Source organism: Setaria italica, chromosome VII (assembly GCF_000263155.2).
Source record: "Setaria italica strain Yugu1 chromosome VII, Setaria_italica_v2.0, whole genome shotgun sequence".
NCBI classification, from domain to species: Eukaryota; Viridiplantae; Streptophyta; class Magnoliopsida; order Poales; family Poaceae; genus Setaria; species Setaria italica.
Window position 1 is genome coordinate 18,837,717 of NC_028456.1, and position 17,049 is coordinate 18,854,765.

Sequence of the window (17,049 nt, forward strand, 5' to 3'; positions counted from 1 at the left end):
AAAAAAATAAAATGTAGAAAAAAAGATTCAACATAGGGGTTTGAACTCAGATCTTTGGGATAAGAAGCCCACATCCTAACCAGTTGAAATAATTATACTTGTTTCGTTTGAAACGGGAGGAGGACGGGGTAAATTGCTCGGCGCCAAGATGCACGGCGCCAAGGCTTGACGCCAAGATCCATGGCGCCAAGGCTTGGCGCCAGATGGCGCCAAGCCTCCGCCACGTTGGCATCCGCGTCAGCAACTGCGCATGGAGCTTGGCGCCAGGATGGCTGGCGCCGAGACGTGTAAGCTTGGCGCCAGCGTGGATGGCGCCAAGCTAAGGGTCCATTTTTGGAATTGGTTCCGTCAGGGACGTATTTGTGAGAATCTTTCGGAAAAAGGGTTAAAAAACAAAAAAAAGTCGGCCTTCCCGGGGCATGCGCCCCCACCCGTCAGGCGGTCAAACCAGTTCGCCCCCGGAGACGGCGGGGCCCGGCGAAAACTAATCACGAAACGGCGGCTCGGGCGCGCGCGGCGGGTTGTTGGGCAGTAGGCAAGGCCGTACGCGGAAGAAACCGCGGCAGCCCATTCCCCATGCCCAGCGCAAGAAAAAGGGGCAACCCAACCGACCGATCGAACGGAAGCAATCAAAGCCAGCCGCGGCGCCCTCTCTTCTCTTCCCAACAACAAGCGAGAGGAGGAGAACGCGTCGTCGTCTCGTCCCCGCTCCGCCAGACCGCCACCACACCCCGCGCAAGAGCCTTCAGCACCGGGCGGGCCCTCGCCACGCGCGTTCCCCCCCAATCTGCAGCAAGCGGCGGGAGCGGCGGCCCCCCCTCCTCTTCCCTCCACCGCGGCCGAGCTCGCCGGCGTTACCCTTGCGTGCTGCAGCTGCCGGTGGTGGTATGGCTCCTCGCTTCTCGATTATTCTCTTTGGGGGATTTTCGGGCGTTTCTGTAATTCTCTGGGTGACGGCGGCGTGGGGGCTTCGGGTTCTGATCGGCGGGCACGGGATCGATTGCAGTTGAACCCAATCTGGGTTGTTGGGGAATCTTCGTCTTGGCGATGGACCAAGTCGAACCAATCGAGATTGGTTACCAGAGAGGGCTCTGCCGCGTGCGGGCTTGGCTTGACACGGTAGCTATCTTTTGCTAGTTCCTTGCGCTGGGGTCCGATTGAGGAATTTTCTTGCCTAGAGTATTGAGCTATCTGGGCATTCCCGAACTAGTTTGCTGTTTTGGTAGAAAACTACGATAATGAGCGGCGAACTGTAGATGAACTTTTTTGTGCATGATTGGAGGGGGGAGATAGATGGTTAGTCAATACTGGAAAGCGAAATCTGTTGGGATCTTTTCCGCGGGGTACCGTGAAAAAAGTGGGTACATACTGGATACCATTCAGATTAAGCTCCTAACGCCTGTTCGTCTTCTAGTAACCTTATCGTGAACAATTGCCGCTCAATTTGTAGCCACAGGATGCAATTCCGCGTTTCGGAACGTGTACTAGTCCTCCTGTCCTTTTCATAGTACTTTATAAGAAGCTAGCAGAGAAACTAACACACTTAGACTTGAGGAGAGATCCACATCCGATTTAAGGCAAATTTTAGTATCCATGAATTCATCATGGCTCCTTGTTCTTCAAGTGTAATATCAATGCCTCTACTGCACATATATAGTCCTACCTCTGGGAAGGCATTGTCAGCCCATAGGTACAGATTTAAGTATTACATGGAACATCACTATAAGTCCATATGGATAATTAATTATACCATGTGTGTTAAATGTATACTGAAGGACTTAGGATTTAGGAATGGTTAGATTGGGCTTGAGGAGAAAGATATTGAGATACCCATCAGACAGAGTCATCTTGAACCTGAGATTGCTGTGGATAAATGTTGATTCATGCAAGTTTATGCAAATCATTGTTCTTCTCTTCCAGCATGTACCCAGTAAACTTTATTCGGATAAGCCTCTCTCATTTTTCCAGCATATGCTTTTATTTTCTTGTTTGCATCTCCAGTAAAGATATAAATTTTCACCATGTGCTTTATAGGTTCTGTTGCCTTCCTTGACTTCTGTAGTTGTACATGTAAATTGTATACCTTATTTTCCTTCTTTTTAGCTATTCAATTCCTTGAACTCTTCAAGATCTTTTCCAACAGATTTAACGCATCATCATTTTTAATATAAATTTTATCATGACATCCTTTAGGTTGGAGATGACGCACATGTTTCCAAGGGGAGGTGCCTCATCTAGCTCAACCTCTATGAGCAGCCAGAGGAGTGAGACGGATGATGATAGGATGATTGCAATGGTTCTCTCCGAAGAATATGCCAAGTTAGATGGTGCTATGGCCAAGCGTCTTACGAATTTAACATCGATTCCTGTGAGATGTCTCATGCCTTTTATGTTATTTTTATTCCTTTGCCTTTTCCTTTTCTTCCCTGCACAGTACTATTGGTGTTTGTTTCATAGGCGCAATCTCTTCCTTTCTGGTACAGATTGATGGCTTCTTACCTGATACTCATTTTTATATGTACGTGTGTAGCATGTTCCCCGGATTAATACATTCTTCCCGACATATAGTGATGCCACTATGGACCATTATCGCCTTCTTGATAGGTAACTTTTCATGAGCTTTAGGTTCCTTTAATTTTCCCAAAGCATTCGCATTTATTATTATAAATTAGGCCCTCATTTTTCGCAAAGGTGTTTCAGCATTTTGTCTTATTTTTCAAGGATTAATTTTCTGCACATTTACATTTGTACAACTCCATCCTCCTATTAATCTTTGGTAAAAATTTAGAGACCCCTATCCTTGAGAGTGTAGAGTTCTTCTTTTTTATCATACAATATGTAGCTGTTGAGTTAAAGGCTCAAAGTACAAGGTTTTCCATTGAGTTTTGAGATTTGGGAATGTACCTGGAATGTTGGGAAGAAATTGTAGAAAACTGTGAATTCACAAGCAAACAGGCGAGATTCAACATAGGATATGTTTCCCATCATACATCTCCAACTCCTAATAAAACATATAAATTGCATCCTTTTCTTTCTGATTTTTTTGTTCACAGAGTATTCTGCGTTTTCAAACAATAATTAGCCATATGTTTATTTTATGCACATTATGGATATGGAAGTATTGTCTATATATATTGTGCCTGTTTCAGTTATAGACGGAATATAAACTTATCTTCACAATGTAAGAGTTTTTTGTAGGCTAAATGCATATGGCTTGTTCGAGGTGAGAGTAGCTGGTGATGGAAATTGTCAGGTTCAACAACTTCTTGTGCCCATTCTGTGTATCTGACGAAATTAGATAATCATGTTATACTCTTAATATATGCTCATGTGCCTTTTTTTGTTTATGTAGTTTCGTGCACTCTCAGACCAGCTATACCGTTCACCTGATTATCACAAGCATGTTCGAAAGGAGATTGTAAAGCAGGTATGTCAATCTGCTGGCCATATTGGAAGTACCACTTTCTTAATCTATTTTAACAAGCTGATATGGTTCAACTGCAAGTTCTTGGATGCTGCAACACATGCTTTTTACCTTGGTTTATTTTCATTGCTCTGTGCTTAACTGTATTAGTATGTCTATTTTCTTATGAGTGTATTAAGAAACTTTTTTGATCTGATACTTCCTGTTCTGAGCAACCCGCATGCTTACATTACGTGTGCTGTTTTTCTTCTTGTGCAGCTCAAGGAATGTAACTCCTTGTACGAAGGTTATGTTCCAATGAAATATAAACAATATTGCAAGAAAATGAAGAAGTATGTATTTTCCTAGTAATAGCTTTGCTGCTCATTAGTTAAAGTTTGTGAATTGTGGTGTCATTGAATACCATCTTTTCCAGATCTGGTGAATGGGGTGACCATGTCACACTTCAAGCAGCTGCTGACAAGGTTAATTTTTTTTTCTCCCTGCTATAATTCAACCATCATTTGTTTAGCTTCTTCACACAACTTACTGTAGTACTGCAAGATTTGTAACCATTACATTAGCTATGTTGTCCACAAGCATGACTAAGAATAGAAACCTTAACTCTTGTAATTTGTACTCCCACCGTCCATCAATATAAGGCATATTCTGGTAAAAGTAAGTCTTGAAAAGTAGTTTAAACACAAATGTACCCCCACACCACCACCACCACCACAAAAAAAAAACGTCATTTAGTTTTGTCCTAAGTCACTTTTCTAAGTGTGGCCTTACAGCGAAAAGTATCAACATTTATTACACCAAATAGGTATATTACGAAAATACAATTCATGATAGATTTAATCTAATGATACTTATTTGTTATCATAAATATTGGTACTTTTTTGTATATACTTGGTCAGACTAAAGAAGGTTTGACTTAAGAATGACTTCTTGGAATGGGGGGAGTACTGATGAAACTTTTGTACACTAAAGTGCATTTGATTTTACTAATTGTTTGTCTAAACTTGCAAAATTTTGACCTTTCTATATCAAAATGCACCTTACGTTGATGTGGGTATTGTTGTAATGCATTTGATTATACATATTTTCTTTGTGCTTCACTAAAAGTTCCATACTTCTGATTATACACATGCTCATTGATTTATACTCTATATAAGGGAAGCCTTTGCGCATATTTACTGTAGTGCGACATGACTCTTCCTGGAGAGTGACGATGTCTAATGTTTTCCTTTTGCTTTTGGCAGTTTGCTGCGAAGATCTGTCTTCTAACATCATTCAGAGATACCTGTTTTGTTGAAATTGTTCCGCAATATCAAACTCCACAGAGAGGTAAGGTTCTTTTGGATTAAGCCCCTAATACTTATTAGTGACTACTAGCTTATTAGCAGGGTTGGAGCTTCATTGGGGCCAAGGTGGGCCATGCCCCCCCCCCCCAAACACCCCCGGATTTTGTGTTTTCTCCACTAGATGGGACAGTATTTAGGTATAGTTTGCTAATAAAGCTTGGTTAAATGGCCACCCCTAGACTGTTGGCCCCCTCTAAATTTTCCTTCAAGCTCCGCCACTGCTTATCAGCCACCTCTGCATACTAGCATAGAGGACCTCACTTGTGATAACTGACCACTAGATTTTGCATCGTATCACTTTGACAATGTGCTGTTTCATCATCATTATTAGTTAATGTTTGGATCTGTTGGAAGACCTCATGCATATACCTTTATGATCACTGCACGCTTACGCAATAGATTTACATACAAAATCAGTTGAAGAAAAGCTAGCTATGATTACTGACCCCAAAATCTTAAATATTTTTTTCAGAGATTTGGCTAAGTTTCTGGTCAGAAGTTCACTACAACTCACTGTATGATGCTCGAGGTGAGAAGCACAATATACTTGTAGTAACTTGCTTGTACGAAGTCTGGGTATACATTAATGTGGTTGCATCTTGCTATCTATGTCCATCTTTTAAGAAAAGAAATTACTTATCACTGTGCAGATATCCCTAGCAAGTACAAACCTAGAAAGAAGCACTGGTTATTGTTTTGATAACCACGGTTGATTTTGCTTCATACTGGTGGGTCAATATGCTTTACTTACACCGCTGTTGGCTGGTGGCATCCTGGAGATAACCCTTATGTGGATTTATCCCCTATAGCTCGGAGTGAACAATCTGTTGTGTTTGCTCCTTGTGGCAGCATCATACATGCATACAGCACCTGATACAGTTACAATGCTGACCTGAGCCTTGTGAATATATACACCCTACACTGACAAACAGGTTGATTGTATACCTTTCCCTATTCGTTCGTTGTTATATTCTTTATTTATTTATACAGCTACATATTGGTGCTCTTCATCAGTCCATTATTCACTTCATTTTTGGAACAGTTTCCTTTTGCTGGTATGCTTTATGGTGCATGGCTTCAATACCTGAATATGTATATCATTTATGATGTCTGGATGTGCCTACCAAGCAGCGAACACCCTGACTGACTGATTTGAATGCTTATATATTGTAGTGTACTAGTGCCTATTGGAGTAGTCTCTTTTTTTCGCGGCGTGAAATGTTTGTTGTTTCGGCGACAACAGGTGTTTTTATTGGAGAGTTGACCTCGTGTTTAGTCTTTTTATGGTGGTGGAAATACATGAAAATTGGTAGCGATTAACCGCACAAGAAAGCCGAAGAGAATTTTTTTTTTTTAGTTTGTAGCGTTATCTAAACTTAAAATAATGGTATACCCCTTTTGTTTTCAAGGCATCCGCTGATCATTTGTCTTGAAAACGCCCCTGGACCCTGACAATTTCTGTTATATTGCCGTGGTTTGGTACTTAGGTGAACAAATTCACCGCTTGCATGTTGGTAATGCATGGCGTAGTGTTGTTGATAATTGGCGTGATGCGTTTTGTTGAGCGGTTCACGGGCCGTGCGCTTGACGAGCTGGGGATTGCTATGCGGTCGGGGCTCCTATATAACTTGAAAGTTGGTTAAGCACGTGGCTTTAAAGCCCATTAGTAGACCCAAATTAAGTATCTAAATTTAATATTTCGGAAGATTACATTCAACGTTTCTCGAGAAATAAATCAACATTTAGATATACTATATTCAACATTTTTTAAGAACGTATATCAACATTTTTGTTAAAAAAATATCACTTTCAACATTTTTCACAACCTATTTTAACATTTTGGAAAAATGGATTCAATGTTTATCAACAACTGCATTAACATTTAAAATAAAAGCCACAGCTTCTTCTCCAGTGCTGATGCCGGCGCACAACAGGCGCGGTCCTGGGCGCGGCAGAGGAGCGCGCACGGCGGCAGCCGGCAGGCCGCGGCCCCGGGCGCAGCCGGGGGCGCGCGGGCCGCAGACCGGCGGCCAGGGGCGCGGTGGAGGTGCCGGGGTTGCGTGCGCAGGCCGGCGGCCATGGGACAACTGCGCTGTGACGAACCAACCACCGTGAATCTTCCAGACCATGCACACCTACGCCGATTCACTGCACCAACACCGGATGTTTCAATAGGCAAAAAAACGGCACCAAAACCGTAGCGACCTGATCTAAGTTCCTCTACCATGTGCGCTATCTTGATTTACTGGTCAAAAGTATAGTAGCTAGGCCAAAACGAAGCAGTTTTCCCTTAAATTCAGTGAACATGATCTCATTGAGCATCAGAAACAGTATCAACATGGTTCATGGATTTCGCTCAATAAATACATGAGGATTTGGAATTAGATATTCTGGATCCAAGTTAACAAGGCACAAGCATGGATTGGACTTGTCTCGGTCCAGTTAGCTGCAGCAACCATCACCTCTGGATGGCTCAGCAACCAAAAGTTTCAAACCAGCAAACTGCATCGATTAGTGCGGAAGAACCTTATTAATTACGAAAAGATGAAAATTGTCTTAACAGAAAAATTTATCAATTACTTTGATATAAGAGTCACTGTAAAGGGATCATTTTATCGTGTCATGAGCCGTGGTAACCAGCACCTTAGCACTAAGCAAATGACTTATGTTTCATAATCACGCTGAAGAAATATATCATGAGCGTAGAGAATATTCAAACTATGGATGTGTAAGTGGTATATATAAGAGTAAAAGCACAAAAAACTAAAGTCTCACTCCAGTTGGACTACAAATATATAAGATGAAAGTAAGGCATATTTTAACACAAGCAGGAGAATGTTTGCAAACCAGCAGAAATTGAAAGTATAGGAGAGAATATAATCTGATCATAACTTTGAGGCTAAACCTATCTGAGCAGGCAAATTGTGCAATCACCCCATATACTGATGACTGAATGACATAAGAAGGGCACAATTATGTTTCTTATTACTGTCCAGGACAAAAGGTCACTCGTGGAGCTCCCAAATCATTTCCCTTTTTCCCAACCCAAAACAAAAATGAAATGTTTATCACTCAATCCTATGTCCAGTGTTCAGCTAGGCGATACTGTGGCATTTAGACCAGCACCGAATTGTGGTAAACGGTAGTTAGGAGGGCATAGGCGGCTGCTTAGGTGTATTGCTAATTTCAAATTAGGAGGGCATACATAGGTGGCTGCTTAGTAATTTTTCTTCAGGCAATATACTATTATGTTTTATGTAAAAGAATTAGATCAATTTTGTAAAAGAAATGGGTGAAACACCCAAATCAGAACTCTTTTAGTAACACCAATGCCACACACTGAAATGCTATTCACAAAAATGAGCACTTTTCTGTTGTCTAAAAACATAACATTAGACGTGTGGCACCATAAGCACATAACACGGAGCCAGGAATGTATTCAATATCTAGTACTCCATCTTTGATTTTCTTGCATACTGTTCTAGCAGCCATAGTGAATGCCTGCACCATGGCATGTGTTTTTTACTAGTTCCCAAGAGGAACAAACTGTGCAATTGTACCAAAATCACTAAGGATAAAACATCACCTCCTCCACATTGTGAGCAGTTTTTGCTGATGATTCCATAAAGAAGAGCCCATGCGTCTTGGCAAAACTTTCATCCTCCTCATAACTGACAGTGCGTCTATCAGACAGACCACATTTGTTTCCAATTAGAATTGCGGTCAGATTGGCTGGTGCAACCTCCATTGCATCTTTCAGCCACCTTGCAACATGATCAAAAGTCTCCCTCCTGATTGTTCAGGTTAGTCAAGCATATATAAGGAGCATTGTATGTATGCAGAAGCTTAAACAGCACAGTTACCTGGTGATGTCATAAACCAAGATGGCCGCAGCAGCTCTTCTGTAGTATGACTTATTAATATATCTGTATAATTCCTGGCCAGCCTGTAAAATAATGATATAGTAATAGCATGAGCAGGCATTTCAAATAATTGCATTGTAGGTTAATTAATTAGTTGCAGGAAGTAGAAGCAGCGTTTAAAAAAGAAGGATGGGTGATTATGAGCAGAGACCGTGTCCCAAATCTGGAGCTTGGTAGGCTTGCCTTGATGTCGACAATGCGCATGCTACAATCGCAACCGAGGGTGGGATCGAGCTCAGGTCGGAACCTCTGGTCCGTGAACTGCAGGAGCAGGCACAACTTCCCCACGCCTGCACGCAGCAATCAATCAATAACAGGGAAATTTATCTCCTCTGATCCCACGGAAGGAACAAGAGGAGGGATCTAACCAACATATTGGATAGGGAGAGGCCAGGATGCCAAAGTGACAGACCTGCGTCACCGATGGTGATGCACTTGAAGACCTGTTCCCAGACACCTCCCCTCCCGGCGCCTCCATCGCCAGCAGCGATTTCACACAGCGCGGCTGCAAGTTGGAGTTTTCTAAGTTAGCGAAGAAGAACAACGGCGAATAGGGGACTGAAATCACTGGTACTAACCGGCAGCACAGGCGCCCACGCACTGGATTAGACGGCCTCACGGCCGACGGGTAGTCTCCTTGGCTCCGAACTGGGGAATCGGGGAGCAGACAGCGGGAGAATATGGAAACCACTTGGACGGCGAATCCTCGATACTGGACTGTCTGATCGGGGATGTACGGTGTAAGCAGCTATGTAGTTACTTACCTCGTAATATTTTCCATTTAACCGTCCATGTTTTACTGGATACCACCTACTTCCCAACAGTACTATCTCAGTGCAATAAATGCAACCCTGCAGTTACAACTGACATAGTTCGAGTTGTAATTGGTCTACACTATGAGTTGTAAATAGGATATTCCTAACTCAGGGAAGTCGGTAGTCTACAGTATTTGCAACTCTGAGTGCAGACCGATTACAACTCGAATATGACTCCAGTTGCAACTACATGATCCCATTTATTGCACTGAGATAGTACTATCAGTAGGTGACGTACAGTAAGGAGGTGTTTGGATCCATACACTAATTTTTAGTTTGGATCCCATTTATAGCAGTGAGATAGTACTATCAGTAGGTGACGTACAGTAAGGGGTGTTTGGATCCATACACTAAATGTGAACTAATTGTATAAGCCGTGGCTAATTCGCAAGATAAATCTATTAAGACTAATTAATTCATAATTAACCCATATTTAATGTAGCATCACATAGTCAAATCATAAACTGATTAAATTTAATAGATTTATCTTGCAAATTAGCCTTATTTATGCATTTAGTTTTGTAATTAACATATATTTAATACTGCTAATTAGTATCTAAAGTAACTCAAACAGGACCTATAACAGAGGAACTGTACCTCGGTGTTTACACTATACATCTCCGATATGACAGTCGATAGTGGAATTTCCAAGATTCCATTGGTTTCCACCACGTATTTACCCGCAGACAGGTGCGAAGAGGAAAGTACAAACTTTTTGCGACTAGTGTTCCTACGTGTCAGGAGGAGAGTATCCGACGCAAGTTCAGCTAGGGTAAGCGAATGTTCCGAATCCGACGCAAGCTCAGCTTAGGTAGTAATGTTAAATTCTCTCTCTTTCTATATCCTTATTATTTATGAGGTTATATCTTAGTCAAATATGACGAGAGATTTGATATTTGACATATAATTCTTGAACCTTTTAAGATTTGATATAATGACATGCAGAATCATATATTATAATGACATGTAGGATCAACCTAAATTATTAACGCGTTGTAATAATATAATATTCTCCACGCTCCCTCCATTTACATGGATATCAAGATTCAAACTTTACTAGATCAATAATTTTTTATTTTTATGATGTAAATTTAAGATGGTTGGATTTGTAATCAAATGTACTCTCCAATGATTATAAATTTATAACCATAAACAATATAATATAAGATAAATTAATGGTCAAAGCGTAATTTGGGAGATCGTGTCACGTCATATCACGTCTTATAAAAATAAATGGATGAAGTAGCAGAAATGTCCGTGCGTTGTTACAGGGTTCTACCCGTTCTCAAGTCAATCCGCTAGTGAAAAAGAAACATGCAGACCGGATCGTTATTTGTTAAATTGAGTATGCACTTTCTTAGAAGCTTCGGGTTTGACGTTGCCCCCATCCATTATTCATGTCAGTACGGCGCTGGGGAGCTGATCGCTGAGCCTAAGCAGCTCGCAACTCAACAACAAGTGTAACCAAACACAAAGGACTCGCTAGCTCTCTCCTGCGTTATTCTCCCGGGTAAGTAAAATAATCCAAACTCAAATCTTGTCCTAGCCCACATGGCGCTTGCCAGAGCACCACAGCTCGCCACATCCTCCTGTGCCACGCTGCCTCATATGAACTTCACCGCTCTCGTGAGGACCAAACATCTATGTCGTTTGCTATCGCTTCTAGCATCCAGCCAAATCGACACCGCAATGCGCACTGTACTCCCTGGCAGTGTCGCTTGCTCACTCGCGTGCAAGGTGTTGGCCCAACAGCGGGTGCGGCATCATGCTGTCATCCATGGGCACACACACCCCTCCAAACAGCACGTCCGTACCACCACTACATCTTCTCCACCAAGAAGCTCAACACGCTGAGCATACCACTACATCTTCTCCACCAAGAAGCTCAACACGCTGAGCATGACCGCCGTGTTGGCCTTTTCCACCACGATCCCGCTCTCAGATATCGCCATCGCGGTACTCCTTCTCCCCTACCTCCTCGCCCTCGCCAGGTTTCCTACTTGCAACGTCCCGGTAAGCCCAACCTAATTGCGCCCATCTTCCCAAGCCTCGACGGGCGGCTCCGCCTCACGGTGCACACCATGGTAGGCTTTGTCGTCCCAGCTCTCTACATTCTCTACAGGCTTCGAGTTGGGGACACCGTTGGCGTCATCGCCACTGTGGCCCGACATGTGTTCCTCCTCTCCACGTAGGTCGGTAGGTGTTCACCGAGGGTACCATGGTGGCATAACCGGGCACGTTCTCGCTCCCTTTTAGAGCCATGCTGCAGCGCCCGAGTGGCGGCGAGAGGAGCTGCAGGAGCTCGACGAGCTCGAGTAGCCCACCTGTGGCGGCAAGGCGGGTGGTGGTCGCGGCTGGGAGCAACAATTCAATGGCGATGATCGTCAGCAGCGAGCTCTAGAAGGCCGGGTGCATCTTGGTACTAGCTGGACGGCGAGGGATAAAGGTTCGAGCGCTATGCCACTAGCGTCGCGTGTCGGATTGCCGGGTCAGGAGTCATGGTTGGAGACAGACTGAGAGAGTGAGTAAGAGGCGGACGATGAGTCGTACATGCCGCCGAGCACGGACGGGTGGGACGGAGGTGTGGATAAAGAGTGCCGAGTATTTTAGGATTGAGGGTTAATTATGAAAGAAGTGAGGGATTTTTTAAGATAATTTTAGGATTGAGGGCTAATTATGAAAGAAGTGAGGGGTTTTTTACAAGATGTCCATGACGGTTGGAAGAAACACTTCGCCCTTAATATTGTGTGTGTATTGTACTACGGGGAAAATCCAGCTTACATGATAAACTATATATTTAGTCAAACTCAAACACGTGACAGCTTACTGTCATCAATCTCTTAAGAACGAATTACAAGCGGGAAGCAGTCAGCAACTCCGGCTCCGACCTGCGTCCTTCGTCAGCACCGTGCGGCGCCACTTTTTCTCCGTCCGTTCTCTCTCGATCACGATCACACCACACCAGACTGTGGTTCCATACGATGCCAACCATTAGGCAATCAAGGAAACCGATGGACTTGGACGGCGCGCAGCTCTGCAGACTACGTACACGCAGTCAGGCCGCGTACGCGCGCGCACGGCCGTGTCCCGACTTCCCGCGAGGACGTGGAAAGAGCGTCCTTTTTCGCTCGGATTCCTCGGTCAGCCACGCGCTTTTCCGTGCGAGAGACTCCGGTGCCGGGCGCGCGGTGAGTGGCCGGCAACGGCAGGGTCCTGCGCGACTTGACTAAGCTGAAGCGCGACGTGCCGCGGCCGGCGACCGCGCCGCTGAATGAAGTGGACGCGCGCACGAACGCGCGTGGCGCCGTGCGTGGGGACACGCGGGGACTACACGGCCGGCGTGGCGTGGAGACTGGGATCGGAGGAAGCAGCGCCGGGCGGTCCTGGTGGCTGCTAGTCAATGGGTGCGAGTCAGCACTCAGCACTGCACACTGGCAAGGACTATTGGCATCGGGGTGGGCAGTCGGTGGTGCCGCATTCGATGAACGAAGAGGAGACGGATCCAAGGAGCACGCAACTCGTCTCGGGTATAAGAAATTTCAAGGACGTACTACTACGCATCAGTACACTACACCTTGCGCTCACATCTTGGTGCTCTTGTTCATCGACCCAATCGATCAGAGCTGATCACATTCTAATGGCATCCGTATGAAACCTCGACGAAATCTCCATTAATCTGTGATGGAGACGGAGCCCCTCCAAAACTAAATGATTTGGATAGATTTTTTCTTTCTTCTGAAGCTCGTATAGAACCTCTCTGAAACTCGCGACATTCCTAGCTGAAATCGTCTTACTACTATTCCGTTTCATTGCGGTCTGATTCCCATACAACCGTTTGCACACAAATCCATATAGAACCATGTGTTTAAAAACCATCCAGATTATATATGAGCTACCATCAGCTGGCGATTTGATTTGAGCCATCTAATTCTAAGTCGTATGTAATAAGTTGTATAAAAAGATTATGCATGTGGCTCGTTTGCCTACCCAACTTTTGATTGTTTTGCAGTAACATGAGCAGCACAAGGGATATCCAGTTAAAATAGGCAAATATGTTCAAGTGGATAAAGAAAGCCTCAAAAGAGGCACTAAATAATCACCATCGGTTAAGTTATCCCCACAAAATTTTCACGTAACTCAACTTCATCTCCGGTATAGGAAAAAAGACAAAATACTAAGCGAATGGGAGAGCATATGATGCACCTGATTGGACGGCATATGCATATACTTGTTCTGATGAAATCCAAATGATCTTTCAGCTAAAATGAAAAAAGAATGCTCATGCACGTTATGTTTCACAAGGGGCAAAAAAAAAAAACGAACTCGTCGCTGACGAGGGAAATTAAGTGACCACGACACATAGGAACATGCATGTATCACAAAGGCCCAACGCTCTGAGTCTTGGCCATGCACAATCGCCATGCTGCCAAAGGCGACATATGGCCAGGAAATAGTTCCGGGACAAGACAAAGTCCCTAATCAGATGTTCCCTTTCAGAGTGCAATGCTAGAGAAATCAGAACGTCTCCAGCAGTGTTTTGTTCCATGCCGGCCCCGGCTCCGGGCAACTGTGATTACGCAGCCTCATCTGCACATGCCAAGAACTTGAAGCAGCAGTACACGCTGGATCTTGGATAGCATACACAGTAACGTTGCAGAGCTTTTGCCCGGATAGAGATCGCTTCCTGCAGTTACTTTGTAGTCTCTGGCTCTTTGCTGGTCTCATTTCTGCAGCAGTTTTCGGCCCTTGTACCGTTCAGAATCTGTGTTGCATTTCGTGGTAACGCCTTGATCGTTGCAGTCATCTGAACTCCTTGGAACACCGATGTTCGCTCGCTACACATACAGCTCTAAAGCAGAATTTTGATTTGCCATGCAATTTTGAGGCCATATCCATTGGTCGTCAGAAGACTGATGATGCCGGAACAATTGATTCTGACGGTTCGTTAAATTGTTGCCGAACTTCTCAGAAAGAACGCCTGCAGTAAACTCTGAAGTCTAAAACGCCTGAGATGTTCAATATTCAGAACTGTCTGCATGGAAAGCTGGCTTTTACATGGTACCCTGAGAACCAACCCCAGCTTCCATATTCATGAACCAACCAAATTTGCTTCTCCTTGACGAACACTGCAACTCTTCCCATAACACTTGCTGGTACACCATTTTTGCCGGTCCGGTAACTGAACTGAGGATCAGAGCCACGATTCCATTTTTCTTGGATGCCAAACTCCATTCACTTTTTCGTGCAGGTTAGGTCATCTTGGCAACGGTGTCGCAAGAACAATTCCAGTCTCTCTTGCGCTGATTCGCTGTCGCTCTTGCGCCACTCTTTCCCAGCTTCCAGACTGCAATTCTGATCATTGGCATCTTGTCTGATCGAGCGATCTGGTGTGGACGGCGAGAATAGAGCGAGGGACGCGTGCACCGTGTGTGCTCGGATGATGCTGGAGGCTTCAGGACAGCAGGACATGGAGCGAGGCGTTCTTGGCGGCGGCGCAGATGGGGCACGCGTCCACGGCGGCCTCGCACGAGAGGCAGAGGCACAGGTGCCGGCACGGGAGCAGCAGCACGCACGCGTCCCCGCCGCCGCACGCCCTGCACGACGACGACGCTGCGGTCCTGGACGCCGCGCCGGCGCCCGCCGCCGGCGCCTCGAAGCAGCACGACTGCGCGTCCTCGGCGTCACCCTCGCGGGCAGCGCCAATCGCGCCGGCTGCCGCGCGAGGCGACTGCAGGAGCTGGTCGAGCGTGGCGCGGAGGCCGGCGGCGACGGCCTCGTGGCTCTGGGCGACGTCCATCCACGCCTGGCACTCGGCCCCCATCTGCCGGGCCTTCTCCTCCAGCTCCGCGTTGTGGCGGAGCGCGCGCTCCAGCTCGGCCTCCGCCGCGCGCAGCCGCCCCGACGCGGCGCGGTCCACGGCCGCCAGCAGCGCCCGGGCGTGCCTGCGCCGGGCCGCCTCCAGCACCGCGCGCATCCTCTCGCTCTGCAGGAACACGAATCACAGCCACGCCGATCAGAAAACAATCCCACCAAATTAAGAAATCGATTCCAAATTCCAATCAACCACCAGAGTTAAAATCATCGATACGAAAAATCCCCGTACGTACCTCGAGTGTTAGGAGCGCGTCGATCTCCGCGTCCTGGTGGTAGCACAGCCTCGACAGGAGGCCCTGCGGCTGCGAGACGGCGGCGCCATTGGCCAATCTCCCGCTCGTGGACGCCGTGCCGGAACCCGCCGCCCTTCTCTGCCCGTTGCCCACTGGCACTGCCGCCACAAGTTCCTGCGCCACCGCCGGGGGCAGGACCACGCTGCGATCCTCCAAGGAACCCGCCGCCTCCGCCGTCACGCGCGGCCGCTTCCTCGGCTCGAAACCGTAGTTGCACGTCAGCTCGCTGCGCGGGAAGTCACCGAGCACCGGCGTGCCGCCGAGCCCTGGCGCCGGCGCGCTCAAGCCGTACTCGTCGAAGAACGCCGTGCCCGGCACCACCCCCACGTCGTCCATAGCCCTGCGGAAGTGCGGAGCGTACAAGATCAGAGACCGATCCTGGGACAATGATCGATCACACAGCGGAGGAAAGCAGGGCAAGAGGTTGTTACCTGAAGGAGTGGAGGTAGGGGGGGAAAGCGTGGGAGAGGTGGCGCGCCTGCACTGCCATGGATGGCGCCAACGCGAAGCAAGGGGAAGTGGGCGTTGGGTGGGAAGCGCAAAGTGGATGAGGAGAGTTGGTTAGACGCAGGCGGCGTGGCGTGGGAGCGAGAGAGGGAGGTTATATATACACACAAGTGTATTTTTCGTGCTATGTATCACAAAAGTGTGACTCCAATCGTTTATGTTCTTATCGGTGCAAATCAATCCTCTAACTAATTAAACTGGTGCATTATTCATCCCACCTCGGTTTAACAACGGTTTATGCCATGTAATCAGCTGACTAATACTTGGACACAACAGCCAGCGGACCAACAGCTCCAGCAAGCCTTCCATTAATCGTGTGCTCGTGTGAGCCGCCCAAGCCGCATTGAATTGAGCTCCAACACCACCAAATCGACCTCTGTTGTAGGCAAATCGACACCCACCGCAGCTGAATCGAGAGCTCCATCACCACGAAATTGAGCGTCGCTGTGGACAAATTGAACCCCGCCACCGCCGAATCGAGCACCGCTGCAGCTTCAGCCCCGCTGGCCACCGAATCAAGCCTACCGACCGCAACATCTAGCTCCAGCGCCACCACTCGAGCCCTGTTGGCCACCGAATCAAGCCTGTCGACCGCAACATCTAGCTCCAGCGCCGCCGCATTGAGCTCCCCCGTTGCCACATCGAGCTAGGGTGCAAGGCATGCTGAGCAACAACAAGGGAATAAACATTGTGGGATGAGTTAGTTTCCCATCCCGTCTCCTTCCTGGGTGTCCTGCTGCTGAAGAGTGGAGGAGAAGGAAAAGGCGCTGGTGTTAGCCGGTGGCATTGCGGCGGCGGCAACCATGAGCTAGAAAACGGGAGTAGGCACGAATTGCTTAACCAGGAGGTGCATGCTACTGCTATATG

The 17,049-nt window shown here is 46.5% G+C and overlaps 2 protein-coding genes and 2 pseudogenes across 2 annotated transcripts; 2 read left to right on the plus strand and 2 right to left on the minus strand.

Annotated features, from left to right (window-relative positions):
* Window positions 1–536: 536 nt before the first annotated feature.
* Window positions 537–5,811, plus strand: LOC101770767 (OTU domain-containing protein DDB_G0284757). Its single transcript, XM_004975438.4, has 10 exons — window positions 537–885; window positions 2,194–2,368; window positions 2,531–2,604; window positions 3,199–3,253; window positions 3,353–3,427; window positions 3,683–3,756; window positions 3,840–3,888; window positions 4,669–4,753; window positions 5,243–5,299; window positions 5,421–5,811. Exons 2-10 carry the CDS (start codon window positions 2,201–2,203, stop codon window positions 5,468–5,470), a joined length of 687 nt encoding a protein of 228 aa, XP_004975495.1. The 5' UTR covers window positions 537–885; window positions 2,194–2,200; the 3' UTR covers window positions 5,471–5,811.
* Window positions 5,812–6,583: 772 nt separating this feature from the next.
* On the minus strand, window positions 6,584–9,486 carry LOC101783989 (annotated as a pseudogene).
* A 1,573-nt stretch (window positions 9,487–11,059) lies between these two features.
* LOC111257952 lies at window positions 11,060–11,909 on the plus strand (annotated as a pseudogene).
* Window positions 11,910–13,641: 1,732 nt separating this feature from the next.
* LOC101771155 (probable BOI-related E3 ubiquitin-protein ligase 2) lies at window positions 13,642–16,260 on the minus strand. Its single transcript, XM_004975439.2, has 3 exons — window positions 16,107–16,260; window positions 15,616–16,015; window positions 13,642–15,491 (listed from the first exon to the last, which is right to left on the minus strand). Exons 1-3 carry the CDS (start codon window positions 16,163–16,165, stop codon window positions 14,961–14,963), a joined length of 990 nt encoding a protein of 329 aa, XP_004975496.1. The 5' UTR covers window positions 16,166–16,260; the 3' UTR covers window positions 13,642–14,960.
* Between the last annotated feature and the right edge of the window lie 789 nt (window positions 16,261–17,049).

Coding starts and splice junctions, on each gene's coding strand:
- LOC101771155 (XM_004975439.2), bottom strand. CDS start 16,165: ATGGCAGTGCAGGCGCGCCACCTCTCCCACGCTTTCCCCCCCTACCTC. Junction 16,016..16,106: donor CCCTACCTCCACTCCTTCAG/GTAACAACCTCT, acceptor GCACTTCCGCAG/GGCTATGGACGACGTGGGGG. Junction 15,492..15,615: donor ACGCGCTCCTAACACTCGAG/GTACGTACGGGG, acceptor GTGTTCCTGCAG/AGCGAGAGGATGCGCGCGGT.
- LOC101770767 (XM_004975438.4), top strand. CDS start 2,201: ATGACGCACATGTTTCCAAGGGGAGGTGCCTCATCTAGCTCAACCTCT. Junction 3,254..3,352: donor CTGGTGATGGAAATTGTCAG/GTTCAACAACTT, acceptor TTGTTTATGTAG/TTTCGTGCACTCTCAGACCA. Junction 3,757..3,839: donor TATTGCAAGAAAATGAAGAA/GTATGTATTTTC, acceptor CATCTTTTCCAG/ATCTGGTGAATGGGGTGACC.